General features: G+C 36.6%; 1 protein-coding gene across 1 annotated transcript in view; it reads right to left on the bottom strand.

The window, feature by feature from the left end:
- The window catches only part of LOC101609726, a 117,334-nt gene that overhangs the window by 75,597 nt on the left and 25,116 nt on the right, over nt 1–16,621 (bottom strand). The window contains exons 5-6 of the mRNA XM_045132149.1: nt 10,432–10,599; nt 3,466–3,567 (exon numbers count right to left, since the gene is read on the bottom strand). Coding sequence (XP_044988084.1) covers nt 3,466–3,567; nt 10,432–10,599 — 270 coding nt within the window. The remainder of the gene's footprint in view (nt 1–3,465; nt 3,568–10,431; nt 10,600–16,621) is intronic.

Here is a 16,621-nt window from a genome sequence, read left to right as displayed (position 1 = left end):
TACCACATAAATGCTGTCTTTTATGTTTTGCTCTACTCACTCAGCCTCCTGATTTCAAGATTCATCTACATTCTAGCTTATTCAATATTCCTTTTAATCTATGAAAAATGTTTCATTGAAAGGATATGGTATATTTTCCTATCCAGTAATTAGTTAATTGGCATTTATGATTTTTCCCTTTATAACTTTTTAATGAATTTATCCATCATAAAACTTTGGATAAAAGTTTGTCTTTTGTGTGTATAGACTTCTGTTTTTATTTCTTTTAGGCATAAAACTAGGGGTGGAAGCACCAGATCAAATGAAACTATTGTGTGTAACATTTTTAGGAAGAACAAATTCTTTTGCAAATTGGCCACAAAATTTTATATTGTCACCAACAAACTATTGGTAGTTTGGATTTCAATGTATCATCAGTATTTGTTATTATCTGCCTTTTTAAGTTATAATCATGCTAGTGGACATACAGTAGTAACTCTGTTAATTTGATTTACAATTCCTGATGACTACTACTACTGATCATAGTTTTTTTAGTTATTTGTATATCTTCTTCAGGTGAGTGTTTATGTGAATCCTCTGCTTATTAAAAAAATATTTTTATTGTTTATTTTGAGAGAGAGAGAATGGATGTGACTGGCCCTTCAGCTGCTGTGAATGAACTCCAGATGTGTCACCCCCTTGTGAACATGTGCGACATTGCATACTTACATCACTAAGTGCCTCACTATATGGGATCTGGATATTTGAACATGAGTTCTTAGACTTTGCAGGCAATTGACTTAACCACTATGCAATCTCTCCAGCCCTTCTGTTCACATTAAAATTGTGCCATCTCAAATTATTGGATTATGATATTGAATATGGTTCTTGTTTGTTGAAGAATTATTTATGGGATGTAATTGACCTGGAAACCTCACAGAATTACTTTGTACTGTAGTAATAGTTGTTACTGACTCTTCTTGTACACTGTGATGCAACCTACAAGGTCTACCTCTACCTCCTGATTGTGATGATAATTGGAGGTATGGGGACAACTTTGAAGAGAGATATTTCAAGGTGATCCTAGAATATACCATAAAAACTGTTTTCCCTGTTAAAGTTGGTCTTGGGACACAATTATTTAACATCTATTGCACAGGAAAGAATGATGTGTTAAGAGTACAAATTTATGTTTTCCCTCCAATAGGATGCAGTACTTAGAATATTAAAAAAAGAACTAAATTCTGAGTTGAGTTCATTTTCTCATGCATACTTACATATAATGTAAAATCTGAAAACCTTATAATTACTAAGAGGCTTGTACTTTCATTTTTAAAAGTGTACTTTAAAAGTAGCATTTTAGATTCTAGAGCTCCAAGAAAGATGGGCCTTGTTCCTAATTTTCCCACTGGTTTGTCCTTCCTGAAATGTATGGTTTTCTTTTCAAGTTTGCTTGGTATCAAAGTTGAAACATCTGTTTCTATTGTTTATGCCAACAGATCTCACAAGCACTTAGGCTTCCATAGAAAATGTGTGTGCAGATGCCAGCCTGGTGTGGGCAATTAGTTCTGTAAGCTGCAAGCAAGCTCACTATGTACACTTGCAGATAATCATTTCCATCCCACCTACAAGTCTCCTCACTTTATCTTTTTATCTTTAGTGTGTAATTAAACTTCCCCACTGCATCCAGAACAATGTTTTGTGGTATGAATAAGATTCTCAGAAGAGCTGAAAATATGTGTAATTTTAAAGTCTCTCAACCCCTCATTTAGTAGACTTGAGCTGACAATAGATTTGAGAGGGGGTTCCCAGCCCTAAGAAATATATTTCAAAAAACAAAAGAGGGGAAGAGAGAAAGAGAGATTGAGAGAGCGAGCGAGCACACACTAGACTAAGCAGCTACAGGAATCCCTGCCAGTGCGATAGAAAAGATGCTTCCAATTCTCTTAATGTAAAAGCCTCAGGGCCCACTAAACAAAAAGTTATTTGCAATGGAAACATTTTATTTGTCTCATATTTGAATGCCTGACACACAATTAACTATCCCAGTTGAACAGTTATGAAGGTATCTGAAATTAAATATGTGATGGTTAATGTTCATTGTCTACTTGCTTGGTTTTAGGATCACCATAGAAACACAGCTCTAATGTTTGTGAGGGTGTTTCAGAGAGTGAGGGGGGAAGACCTATCCTGAAAGGTGGGTAGCACTGTGTCATGAACTGGGTCCCCAGACTGAATAGTGAGGAAAAAAAGAGAAGGACGGTTAGCAGCAGCATTTATCTTTCTCTGCTTTCTGGCTTGCCCAGATATGAGGAGTCCCAACCACACACTTTTGTCACCAAGTGACATTTCAGCTTTTATTTTGTTGTCTTTCTGATACTGCATGAGATATTAAGGATAAAATATAGGGTAAGATATAGTTTCTGACCTTGGGGAGCTCAGTCCAAATAGGAAGAAAGAAAAACAAATAACTGACAATATTGTAATTCCAAACCCCCTTCCAAGTGTCTCTGACTTCCCTTGCTCTCGAACCTGGAGGTTGATCCAAATCTCTCTGAGAAATTAAAAGTGACATCCACAATTACCCAAGGAAGATTCAAAGAAAGCAGCAAAACACATTACCCAGAAAGCCTGAAGTATTCTATTTTTTTTTTTTTTTAATGAAAGGGATGTTTCCTAACCATGGAGGCATAAGGATAACCTATTTCATGCCCAGTCCTCCATGCTGGGTAAGGATGTATCCTACCACTCTTAATATTCTGGCTCTGATTTTATTTTGAAATGTTTATCTCAGATTATTCCCATGTTAAAAATTAGGACATTGAAATTTAACTTTCATTGCATACCTTAGAATTCCTAATTTATTCATTAGGAAATAAAGATACTTGAGAAGGTATAATGGAAATAAGTCAAGAGGGCTGAAACTCCCCTGGAAACATATTGTTGACAAACGTACATCTTATTTCTTATTTTTCCTCCTGGGCCTCCTTTGTACAGTTACAGGTAAAAAGCATAACTCTAGCTCTGTGATTAGTAGAGTAGCATTCCATCAGGAAGACAAGGGCTTTAAAAACACATGGTCTTAGGGCTGGGGTTATGGCTTAGTGGTTAAGGCATTTGCCTACAAAGCCAAAGGTCCCAGGTTCAATTCCCAGGACCCACGTTAGCCAGATGCACAAGGGTTCGCATATGTCTGAGTTCATTTGCAGTAGCTGGAGGACCTGATGCCCCCATTCTATCTCTTTCTCTCTTCCTACTTTCCTCCCTCATTTACTCTTTCTCTGTCAAATAAATAAATAAATATTTTTTTAAAACATGGTCATGATGTGAGCAGTTTTCAATGATCAGGAATGTTTGGTAAGTTGTTTATACTGCATCTGTGTACTTTATAGGACTGGGGTAGTATATGGTATTTTGTATATTTGAACAGGGCTGAGAAGATTGTTACAATGCATATTAAATCTTCTGGTGAGACAACTAACTTACTTGTATCCACTTCAGTTACCATGATCGGTTTGGAAAACTGAATTCGGAATCCCCATGGATAATCTCCAGTTCCTTTAAAGAGTCTCACAGTTCGCTCACGTACTAAAAAGGAAGTAAAGAAGACATTGCTGAGTTGATATTTAGGTACTATATATTAAGCATTATATTATGCAACTAGCATATCTGCTTGGTTATGTGCCATATGTAACTGAAATATTATAAACATTACTTGCTGTCTACATATGTTTCATGAGAACCTCTTAATTATATAAAATAACTGGTTTCATTGTGATGCTTTCACACAGTACTGTCTAATTTTTATAATAGCTTATTCTTATTATTTTTCTTTTTGTAGAAGAGGATATTGAGGCACAAAGAGGTTAACTGTTTTGCCTCTACTCTTAGGTAGTATGACATGCAAGGCTTCATTCTTAACCAATGTCCCTGCTACCCAAAAAGAAGCCCTACAAATCTGAGTCACTCATATCTGAAAACAAAAGATATTTATTGTATAGCTACACACAAGGGTAGAATTGAATCTTTAACTACAGGTCTAGGTCTTAGAAAACCCCAAGACAAGCTCAAGAAATGGACTTCTCAGAAGACGACAAGAACAGGAGAGGTTTTGCAGAAACTGGTACTCAGGCTGTGCTGCTCTGTAAGTGGAAAGCTGAAAAGACTTCACAGTGAGTTACCTTTACCTTGGGACATTTTACTGTCTGTGTCTACTGCAAAGAGTATGAATTCCAGAAGGAAAAAGCTTCACAGGTAAGATATTTTTCTGCATAGAACTATTTTGGGACAACACTCTCCAAAGGGAGGAAAGGAAATAATTCTTAGATGCGAACACAGGAAACATTCATTCTTGTAGTGTTTGATTTCATTTTGCTTCTTGCTTGGAAAACGTTTTATACCTAGATCATGCCAGCATAGACCATGAAATAAAACACCCCCCCCCCAAATTTACACGATCTAACAAGATTCCTTTTAAATGCTGTGAAGACATCCAATGAAGAATCATACCGAAAGGCTTCAAAATAGTGTTTTGTCATATTTAAGACCAAGTTCACCAGAGAGAAGTATTGACATCATACAGAAAGAGTTAATCTTACAACTAAGTTGGCATAATTCACTATAGTTTTTCTTCAATATATCAATGACTATCTAAGAATAGCAAAAAGTAAATGACCATGAAGAAGAGTTAGCAAACTTCCTGAACTCCAGAAATAGATTCTGAAGAGGAGGTTTATCTTAGATTGTTGGGGAAAATCCAAGTAATTAATTATAAATTAAGATGTTGACCTATTAATACAGGCAGAGCAACTTCATACCTTAAAATTAAAACTTAATGGAATTAATTCCCTTGCATTAAAAGAGGAATATATTAGAATTTCTTGGCTTTACTGCTTTGTTTGAATCTGTCATATTTGTGTATTCCACTTTTCTTATTTTATGTTTATTATTATTATTATTTTTAACAAGATGTTTAGTATGGATACGTCATGTGTTGGTAGCCTCTTTTCCTTCATCCCTGCCCCATTCTGTTGGGGATGTTCCTCAGTGGGGTTACAGCTGTTCCTCCTGGGTTGTGGTTTATGCATTGTGGGAGAAGTATTTTGTGGGGGAGGGACGGCCTCTGGGCATGATGGCTCTTACACTCTTTCTGCCCCCTCTTCCACAAAAATCCCTGAGCCATGGTGGGTGAGTTTTAAGTCTACTTCAGTGATGAGCTCTTAAGAGCCTCTGGATCTTCGCTTTGGTAGATGTTGAGGATCCTCAGGGTCTGTCTCCTTCATCCTAGTGCTGATTGTCAGGAACAGCATGGATGCAGCACCCTTGCTCCACAGTTCCTCTGTGCTGTCAGCTGTAATGGATGGTTTATGTCTGCAGGTCTCACTATCTTTTGGTGCCACTGAGTGTGCCCTCTAGCTTATTCCACTTATTGTTTCTTAGAGAGATGTAGGTTTTCTTCCAGATTGAGGAGCAAAGATGTTTCTTCTTCTCATTAGGTCCATATTCAAAGGCCTGTATAGAATGTCCACTTGTATGCAAAATATGGACAGAATTAAAAGCATTTAAGGGGTCAAAGAGACACTCAAGAATTTATTTTTTCTTGATACCTATACAGTTAAATAAAATGTGAGTTACTGTTTGTAGCAGACAGGAACAGTTATAAAATTTATTGCTTGTATAGCTGCCTCAGTTCAGAGTAAATGATTTTACTCACTTTTATAGTCTCATCATTACTAAATAAGAATGTTCACAATTTATAACCATAATTAAAAACTACTAATTTTATATTTCATTTTGCAAATAGGGTAAGATTATCAGACACTTAAATGAACAGGAATAAACATTTTTTTGCATGTAAAAAAAGACTTTACAGTGATGGAAAACATTTTCCATGAGAGTAAGAAAGGACTACAGTTCAGTCTCTTTCTTGACTCAAGATCTCTTCCTTCCCACTCTAACAGGGATGGCCTTCAGATGAGTGTGTCCTTGCTGTTTGAGAAAAACATTATTATAACTTACATAACTTTGCAGGGCTGGTAAATGGTTTGGGATTTCTTTTATTATTTTTCCATTACATATTCTGAGAACAATCCAAATGTTTTCAATTAAGTTTTTATGTGAGACAATAAACATAACAAAAGGTCAGATATGACTACCACTTTATATGGGGAAAAGAAACATCTTATAGGTTATAGGTTCATAGTAGTAAGAAAGCAGGCGTCACTGATTCACAAGCATTTTCTGAGTGCTACTATATCAAGCATTTGCCCATGTACCAGGCATGGAGCAGAGAGGACAGGCAGAGACCATTCTTTCATGAAGTTTACATGTTAAACACTGTCTGCCAAAATTGGCAATATTCAAGGAGGAGGAGGATAACATATTTTCGTGGGGATTCATGAAGGAATATTTTTCTTCACAGAATGTTCAAAGAAAATACATTATTTTTCTTTTGTTGTTAGGAAAAGCAAGCTATAAGTGCTGAGAAATTGTTGGTGTGTTCCAGCTTTAAAATTTTGGGCTCTGCTCTAATCTGTACTTCTGGGAATTTTTCTGCTATTTGTTAAGAGAATTATTTTCTTTGGCATAATTGTAAGGACTGTCACTGATTGTATACCATAATTGTAGGTACACAACTGGGAAATTCAAGGTCTTAGGAATTAATGTTTCAATAGTCTGCAACAGGCTGCAGCTAATCAGAACAGAAAGAAAAGCAAAAATTCAATTTCTGACTCCTGTAAGATCATCTCTAACATCCCTACTTTTTGAGATTTCTTGTTCTCTCTAGGTTACTCCCTTGGTACTATCTTATGACAGATTTATTACCCCTTATGTATTTGTTCAGTGGAGACTTTTTACTGTGTTGAGTATAATCAAATCATGGTTATTGCTTTGTTTTCATATTGTATGAGACTGTTGACATAGCTATTGCTTTCAGGGGTGTGTTCTTGTGGTTGTTTTTTTTTTTCAATCAGATAAATTGATTGTCAGCAATGTATGAAGGAATAAAAAATTCCATAAAGTCTTTAAATGGTGAGCTCAACTGTAGAGCTTTCCTGTGGGAGGAGATGAACAAATGTTTTGGTACACTCCCATCCCCTCCCATCCTGAAGACAATTGTCTCATATTTTAAGATTTGTAGCCCTCATTTCCCTTAGCACTATGCAGTGGATAATTTCTAAGTGCCACATAGCTACTAGAAAGCCACAAATGAATGTCATTGTTATTTCACAGTCTGTGTAGGCACATCATGAGGTAATTTATTCCCATGAAGAACTCTTCTTTAGGATTATATCAGTGGTTGTAAAAATTCAAATGAAAACCAAACATTTCTATTAGTATCACAAAGTTCAGAATATACCCTAAAATTACACATAGTGTTAGCAGTAAACATTTATAGTGAGAAATATTTTTCTGCTTATTTCTCCAACTCAGAACTTTTATGAGATTAAGGACTGGATTATTTTGTTATTTTGAAAGTATAAAAATGTACTTGCACAAAATACATTTGGACATGTATATATTAGCACTACTCTAAATGTCATAATAAGGTTAACAAAACATTTGGAGTTGAAAACTTGTCCACTTGTCCCAGCTCATTTTGTTTCTGATTTTTCTTCTTTTCATAATCTCTGGGAAATACATAGTCAAGATCATTTAACAATATCCTTTGTAACTCAGGTTCAGTTTGATAAATAGTACCATGAACTTCACTTTCAAAATGTAAACACATTTGCATATATACATATTTGTATATATGTCTATGTGTACATGAATATTTATATGAAACATATATATATATATACTTGTTAAAAAGTTCCATTTTTCTTTTTATTAAAGTAAATTAAGAACAATTATATTTTTTTGATAACAAAACAGGAAAGGAAATGATAGCACAAGACTGGACAATAGTGTGAGTTGGAGGGAGGGTAAGGGTAGGGATGGGGGACACAAAACAGGACCCAAAAGGCAATGGTACTATAAAATTCTATATCCTAAAAGACAGACTAAATGGTTGAACCTTCACCAGGCCCTTAGAGGGAACACCTGAATCACAAGGCCCTGGAAAGGGTACGATGAAGACTGACCTTAATTTTCTCCTGTTTCTGTCTCTCTCTCCCTTTTCTCTCTACCTCTTTTCTATTACTTATCTTTTTCTTCCTTCTCTTCTTGGATGCTGGCCTGTAACTCCCAGTGCCAGCCTGTGGCTATTATGCACAATGAGCTCTTCATCAGAAAGTCTTACAAGGTTTCCCAAAAGAAGACAGATTTCTGTCAGAGTACCTGATGACCCACCAAAGATTAGTGCTGAAGACACCAAATGCTGTTGGCACGAAACATGGAGTGATATGGCTGGAAACTGGAAGAGAGTCAGGACATAGACAGTCAGCATGTCTAGTGCCAGAAGGTGCTACATGAGTGAGTGGGGGAAAATGACCAATATTTGTCCATGTAACTCATGGTCTAAGCTACTCAGCAGCAAACAACCTGATGTGATGCTCACACATGTGCATTAGTGGTACAAAGCCATGGTGGGAAACCAACTGCTCTTCATTTGTCTAACTGATCTGCTCAGTTGAATGGAACCCATAGCTGGAGCTGCGAAACAAGTTAGAATCATATCCAAAGATGAGCCCACTCTTCATTATCAAGCTCCCACCAATTGTGGGCTACAGTGGGCCTACACCTTCTAAATTCTCTCTAAAAAGCAATGGTTATCCCATTTATCTGGTGCTAACTCTACTCTCTGTTGGAGAATTTGCTTCTCTTTATCAGATAGATGCAGAACCTAAGGAGAGAACCACCCCATCGCACCTCAAAAGGCTCCCAGCTGAAATTAAGAGTAATTGGGGAAATAAACAAGAGTCCTGCTTTCTTGGTGAACCAGATACTAGCACGAGAGTGAAGGAGATAGACACAGAGAACAATAAGCTCCTACTAAACCAGACATCCAGAGACACAGAGGCTCCCAAGACCTCATAACTGAAGCAGACCTAAAATGAATCCTACATAGCTTAGGGAAATTTGGAGAAGAGGGGTGGAAAGAATGTCAGAGCCACATGTTGGGTCATGATACACAGAGACATTGCCTCCTACCCATTATTGGTGGCTAACTCCACAATGCATGACCCATATTCCCCAATAAGGAGGGTTTCTGAAGATGGGGGAGGACAGGGAGGAGGCTAAAAATGGTACCAACTTGACTGTATACACTGAGTGTAAAACTAAAATTATACACACACACACACACACACACACACACACACACACACACACACACCAGGCTATAGCTAAAATATTTTGAGGGAAGGAATTTTATTTATCATAACTTTTGTAGGTTCCTGGAATAATATATATTCAACAAATGTTTATTAATTTGCAAATATAAATCTATATAATATAGATTGTAATTATATATGTAAATACATATGAATATACAAAAACATATATTTGAAGACATATGTATTTGTAATTGTTTACCTAAAATTCACATAAAGTTTACAAAAATAAAGGTGAGATATATAAATTGCTAAGATGGATAAAATGACTCGTTTTAATTTTCATGCATATGTCTTGATTTTAATAACATTTATAATGTTGTAAGGTGCAAAGAAGAATAACATTAGGTAACTTTTCCAAGGCTACATTGCTGCTGAATAACTCACTAGTATCTCTTATTCTACTGAAGTTGTAGTATTTTTTTCTTCATTTCTGTAAAAAGTGTGTATTGTCTTCCTATAGTGACACAGGAGCTTGGAAGACATCTGTGCAAGAATAGAGCTCCTAATCCTGAGCATCTTTCTTTCAGCCTGGTGTTTGTCATCTAGACCACTATTCAAAGGAAAATTAAGCATAGAAAGCTTTGTGATTTTAGGGTTCCTCTTGGATCCTCATCATCTATCTTGCTGATATTAGTTTGATGATCTATCTGTTTTGTTAGTTTTGAGATGTACCTCATAGGTGTTGTTTTTTTTCTGTTGTTGTTTTGGACAGGGCTCTTATATATCCCAGGCTACCCTCAAACTCACTATGTAGCAAAAGATGAATTTGGACTCTTGACTCTCTGACATCCAATTCCTGGGATTTCAGGTGTGTAACCTCACATGTTTAACTTTATTCCAACTTTGGAATTACTATTCTGTAAGAATAAGCTCATAATGCAGATTTTATTTTAATACTTTAAGATTCTTTAAAAATATTAAATATCACCTCTATTATCTATCATGTATCTATTACTCATCATTGATAATTTATCTCTATCATCTACCTATCTATCATCTATAGGTCATCATCTACTTATCTATGTATCCTCTATTTATTTAATTGCAGTCCTACTTTACCTTCCAGAACTCTCCATCTAGAAGTTCAAGTCTGGCAGCTTCAGAGACTTGCCTGGAGTATAGCCGCAGTTTCCAAGGCATAACCACATTACTTTAATTGAAAAGACCTTACCAGCTACAGGTCCTGGTTTTTTACTAAGGCATCTGGGACTATCTTCAGGATTTCCATCATCCCCTCGGAAAACCCATGCTGCTGAATGGAAATTCTCTGTGTAGAATCCTTTTTCTCCAATATCAACTCGAAAGGCAAGATCCATAGAACCAGTGTCATCTGAGGTGACTGAGGAGCAGAGAAAGGGAAAACATCAATCAGACACTGGCAAGAAAGATGGGCTGGAGGGATGGCTTAGCAATTAAGGCATTTGCCTGCACAGCTAAAGGACCCAGGTTTGATTCCCCAGGACCCACATTAGCCAGATGTACAAGGTGTCACACATGTCTGGAGATCGTTTGCAATGGCTGGAGGCCCTGTAATGGCCATTCTCTCTCTATCTCTTTCTCCTTCTCCCTCTTTCTCTGACAAATAAATAAATTATATATATAAAGCTGGTTCAGCATGTTGGTGGTCAAGGTGAGAAAATACCCTTAGATGCTTAGCCATGAAAGAAGCTGAGTCTATTGGACATTTCTATTGGGAAGAACTTATAATGTTCTAAAAGATCATAATTCAAAACAAGTACTACTGCAAGGTCTAGATCATTGGAGTGTGCATAGTAGAAGAGGTGTAATAAATCCTTTGTCAAAAAAAATGTTTTGAAGAACCATGTATTACTATTTAGGAGTTAAAATAAAGTCACATAAGACTGTGATTAGGTTTTAGAATCCATTTTAAAATACTGGGTATAAGGGAAAACATTATCAATTACAAAAAGTCATTACTGTCTTTGTGCTTCAAAACGGCACTGCAGAAACACGCATTTCTAGACAACTCACTGTATTTTACATAAAGAGGAAAATATCTGAAAGACATGTAAATTTTCATCTAACAGTTCTTCCATAGCAGAGTTCTCAGTGTATGTAGGAGTGTCCTAGAGTGTGGAAGTCTGTGTCAGCAAGACAAATGAACTTGTATTTTTACATCACCTTCCGTATGTTTCTTCGTGCTCGTTTTTAAGAAGTTAAAACATAAATGAAGTCATGCCCAAGCTTTTCAGTCTCTTTTTAAACTTTTTTTCTTGAAAGCTCCATGCATACATTCAATGTACCCTGATCACAGTCTTTCACTCTTTAAAGTGGAATCAAGAAATCCCACTTCACAACCTAACACTAATTTCAATAAAATTCTGTCACTTACTTGCATTTTTAAAAAGTTTTAAAATACCATTAAGAGAATGGGATTTGAAGACCACAGAATTTCTTCTTTATTTCTCTATGTTTTTTAACAGGGCTTCATTATGTAGCTTAGGCACGCCTGAAACTTGCTATGTGTCCCATATGGCCTCAAATTTTTTATAATACTCTGGTCTCAGTTTCCAGAGTCTAGAATTGAAAGCATGGACTTTAACAATACTTCTTAAAGAACAAAAGAACATTTTTCTTTCTCTTTTTTACCTTTCCCCTCACATACTACATATTTTTCTCTGGAAAAATCTAGGCAAAATCTGTTACTTCTCACCCTTACTCCACCTAGCAGTACCCATCTAGACTTCTGATGTAAGCAAGTATTTAATCCCAGCATTCAAGAGACAGTGGTAGGAGGGTTAACATGAGTTTGGGGCCACCCTTAGATTTGGTAGTGCATTGCAAGACAGCCTGAGCTAGAATGAGACCCTACCTTGAGAAACAACACAAAACAAAACAAACAAACAAACAGAAAATATCTCTCCTTCCTCACAAACCCAGACCTCCTCATACCAGTGCAGACCTAGGATTCCGCTATCTCTGATTTTTCTGTGGATAATCATTCCTAATTTTCCTGTTCATGTCCACTTTTGCTTTCATAGTACCTGACTGAAAGTAAGTATGAATCACATTTACATGTTTGCATAGATTCTATGGGGAGGTGTACTGAGAAAGTGTGCCAGAGCATAGCATTCATCAGCCGTCAAGAACAAGCTACAAACATTTTTTAATCACAAATATTCTTAACATTTGGTTTTTTATATTTTTTGTGATGTTTTACTCAAAATGAGATTGAACTAGTTACTCGATTGCAAATATGGTTTTAGGTACATCCATTCCTTGACTGAACTGATTTAAAATAAATATTTCTTTCCCATGAGCAAGGGGCACTTTTGAACCCAATGGTGATGGAATGATGTGTAAGACAGGGGCCCATGACAACGTTCTGAGGAAGAAGTGAGGGATTCTGACTGCAGGAAGCTGTGTGGCAGGAGAAGAAAGAGGGATATCGTAGCATGAGCAAATGACCTGCACTGAGGAAACACAGGCAAATAAAACATAGCTAATATGAAAATATAAATCCAAAATAAAAAAATCAGAAATTTTATCACAAGTGCAAAATCCCACAACTGACACGGTGAGAGGTCACAGTCCAAATGGAGGTACAAGACAAAGGCTACATAAAATTACCTTCAGCCACATGTGTGTGACACCCAAGTGGTTTTATGCTTAGACTTGCATCCCATTCCTCAAGAAAGATCACTATGCATTTGCATATATTCTCTGAAACATTTCTGCTTGAAAGCATTTCATTTATGAAATACTCCACCTGTACTTGAAAAAATGGGTAATTCAGGTTTAACATATAAATTATGTGAATATAAAAGGATATAATATAGGAGAATATTATGCAATGATAACGTTGGGATGTAAAAAGCATGTGGCTCTTTTTTAAAATTGATTTTTATTTTGAGAGAGAGAGAATGGGGGAGCCAGGACGTTCAGCCTGCTACAAATGAACTCCAGATGTGTGTGCCCCCTTTTGATACATGTGCTACATTATATGCTTATGCCACTGTGTATCTGGCTACCTGTGGGACCTGGAGATTTGAACATGAGTTCCTAGATATTGCAGGCAAGCACCTTATCCTCTAAGCCATCTCTCCAGCCTGGCATGTGGATCTTATGAGATAATGCTTATTGGAAAGAATAGTATAAATCAGGGTATATAGTGCATTATTCCACATGTCACATTTCAAAGTCCTTAAGAATTCTTTAGAATTTCATTTGTTGGGTAAATCTGAGTATGATATTTAATTTTTTTTTAAATTTTTTATTTATTTATTTGAGAGCGACGGACATAGAGAGAAAGACAGATAGAGGGAGAGAGAGAATGGGCGCGCCAGGGCTTCCAGCCTCTGCAAACGAACTCCAGACGCGTGCGCCCCCTTGTGCATCTGGCTAACGTGGGACCTGGAGAACCGAGCCTCGAACTGGGGTCCTTAGGCTTCACAGGCAAGCGCTTAACCGCTAAGCCATCTCTCCAGCCCTGATATTTAATTTTTGAGGAGTAGTAAATATAAAATAAAATTTTTATAATAACTTATTGATATTTCTTTCTGAGTTTTAAGGCTAGGTTTAAAGCTTTTGCTACAACAGTACTTGCTAAAGTTTCAGAAGCTCTAAAGAACTTTTTATTAAAACACCTTCCTATTTGATTTATTTCCCATATGCTATGCCTTAAAATTTCAACTGCATTTTAATATTTATTAATATAACACAAAGATTCCTGGACCGATTAATGCATCTCATAATTTTGCCATCAGCATTGGATATTCATCTTGGTTATGCATTCTTCTAAAGGTCTGAGGGTGGGTCTTTAAATTATAGTGATCATGTCTTTTACCAGCATGCATGAGACTGTTTAAATAGCTCACTTATGCACAAACAGATGTGATTATGTGGATGAGTAGCTATCTATTCATTTAGTTACCAAGACAGTGCTAATGAACATACTCTTACATAAATGGCGACATAAAGTTTGTGTTAAAATCCAGTGAAGCAGCAAGCCACACACCTGCTGTAAACTTCTAGCTTCTAGCATTCTCAACATCTGTCTCCATGGAACATTCAGCCAAATAGGAATCAAGTCCAAATAAATCCATATCACAAGCATTTTGTCACCAAATTTAAGTTTGCTCAGTGAGCAACTTAATAAATGAACATTTAAAATAGAAGAACTTCTTAATATGCTTAATGTTACTAAGATTATATTTGAACTCTTTTGTCCTTGAAAAATAGCTCCTTTTCATTTTTATTTTTACTTTTTTTTTTTTTAGCAAGCATGAGGGAGAGAGAGACAGAAAGAGAGGAGAGATACAGAATTGGTGCACAAGGGCCCCAGCCACTGCAATTGAATTCCAGATGCTTGTGCCGCTTAGTGGGCATGTGAGACCTTGTGCTTACCTCACCTTTGTGCCTCTGGATAACTTGGGATCTGGAACATGGCCCTTAGGCTAAGCATCATTCCAGCCCCTCATTTTTACTTTTTGACCTTATGATAAAAGATAAAATGTGTGTGCTGGTACCAGGTATCTATATACCTCCATCCTCCACTGTACTACTGGAAGACACACAAAAAGGTGATACAGACCCAAAGAAGTGAGAACTAGTTTGTTTCCAAGAGGGAGACCAAGATTTGCTTTGAGTCCAATCAGAGTCAGAGAGTATAGTGTTTTGTTTCAGAGCATTGGCTCCAGACAGGCTGTCCATGTTAGAACCCCAGATCCAGGACTAACTATATAAAACTGAGTGACATTGGACAAGTCCCATCCTTTGGAATAAGAAACCCTATTGAGGAAAATGAAATTGGAAACAAACTGCTTCACTCCCAGGGCTAATGGGGGAAGGAGTATGAGAGTGCATCATCAGTAGCTTGGACTAGCAGCTGGTGCATTGTTGGGTCCCATTATTAGAAACAGGCATTCCTTTGCTTACCCCCTTTTCTTTCTTTTTCAATTGTTACTAATATTGGGAAAGTATAATTCTATGATAAATTTTACAGCTGAATAAAATAAAGGGAATGTGATGATGTATCCTCAGATGATGAGACCCAAGTCCTGCCTCATCTATTTGTGATAACAGGAGCCATTTAAGTTTATAAAAACCTGAGCTCTATTTTCCCACTTCTATTGCCAGCCTTCAAGTTATTCACTTGGTAAACCTTAGTCAGCACTCCCCATAGCCAGATGGATTGATTGATTGTGTCTACACATATAAATGTGTCATTCCTAATGCCTTTTCCAGTTACTATGTAGGAAGTCAGAGATGAGTGAGATTAATGGAGTGAAAAACACCAGCTGTAATGATGCTTGATAAAGCTGTCAGGTTTTAGGTCATGGATTAGTAGCATACCCTGACTCTATCAATGAGATAAAATTTAAACTACCCATAAACAATGCTAGCCCTAACAGCTCTTCGTGAATCATAATCTATATTGAAAGTTTATGAAGAAATATAATAAGCCTTCCCTGTGTCTGTGGCTTGGATAAACTGAAATACAAATGACAGACACTGCAGCTCTCCTGTGACTAATGTGAAACAAATTGTTAGTGTAAGTTTTCATTCAAAACAAAATACACTCCAAAGGAAATTCAATCATCATTTAATTAAAATGATTATGATTTGGCATAAAATTTGAATTTGTATTAGCTGTACAGCTGATCCCTGTGTTATTTCAAATGAAATACTGGTAAATGTTTTAAATGGCTCTTCAAATGGGAAAAAAAAAATCCCTGATTTACAGTGTTTGCCAGTTTCCATTGTATAAATATTCCCACCATGACCAATTTCAAGCTACCAACTTGCTGGTGCTGAACAGCAGGGTTGGAAAAGCATGCACTATTGGCTTTTGTGAGCCACTGTGAGCTGGCTGCAGCAATCAATATTGTTTCTCCCTCTCAAGAAATGTAGAACAGACATGAATGACTATGAGTGGTAGTAATGAAAGGTTTGTCCATTAAACAATAGATGAACTAGGCTTGTGCTAATAGTACATATAGCTGGAGGACATATTGCTCTAGAAAGGGCTGGAATCATTTCCCATCATACATAAGGATTACCTGCAGTTAAACTAAGCATAGCCTCCACGCAATGTTGTTTCTTAGTTTTTGTTTGAGAAATGGAACTGCATAGATAGATGATTACAGAAAATAAATATCACATATTGTAAAAAAGTTAGAAGAAAGTGTTTTTGACTATTTTCACTGAAAAACAATTCACAAGTGTTTGAGGAGATACATGTTTTATCTGACTTGGAGCCAGGGAGGTATTCAGTGGTTAAAGGTACTTGCTTGTAAGCCTGTCAGCCTGAGCTTAATTCTCCAACATCCATGTAATACTGGACTCAGTGGTACAGGCATCCATGATTCCAGTGTACCTATGGAAATGGGAGGCAGAGC

This window comes from Jaculus jaculus, chromosome 13 (assembly GCF_020740685.1).
Source record: "Jaculus jaculus isolate mJacJac1 chromosome 13, mJacJac1.mat.Y.cur, whole genome shotgun sequence".
Lineage (NCBI taxonomy): Eukaryota > Metazoa > Chordata > Mammalia > Rodentia > Dipodidae > Jaculus > Jaculus jaculus.
This window is presented reverse-complemented; position numbering and strand designations above follow the sequence as displayed.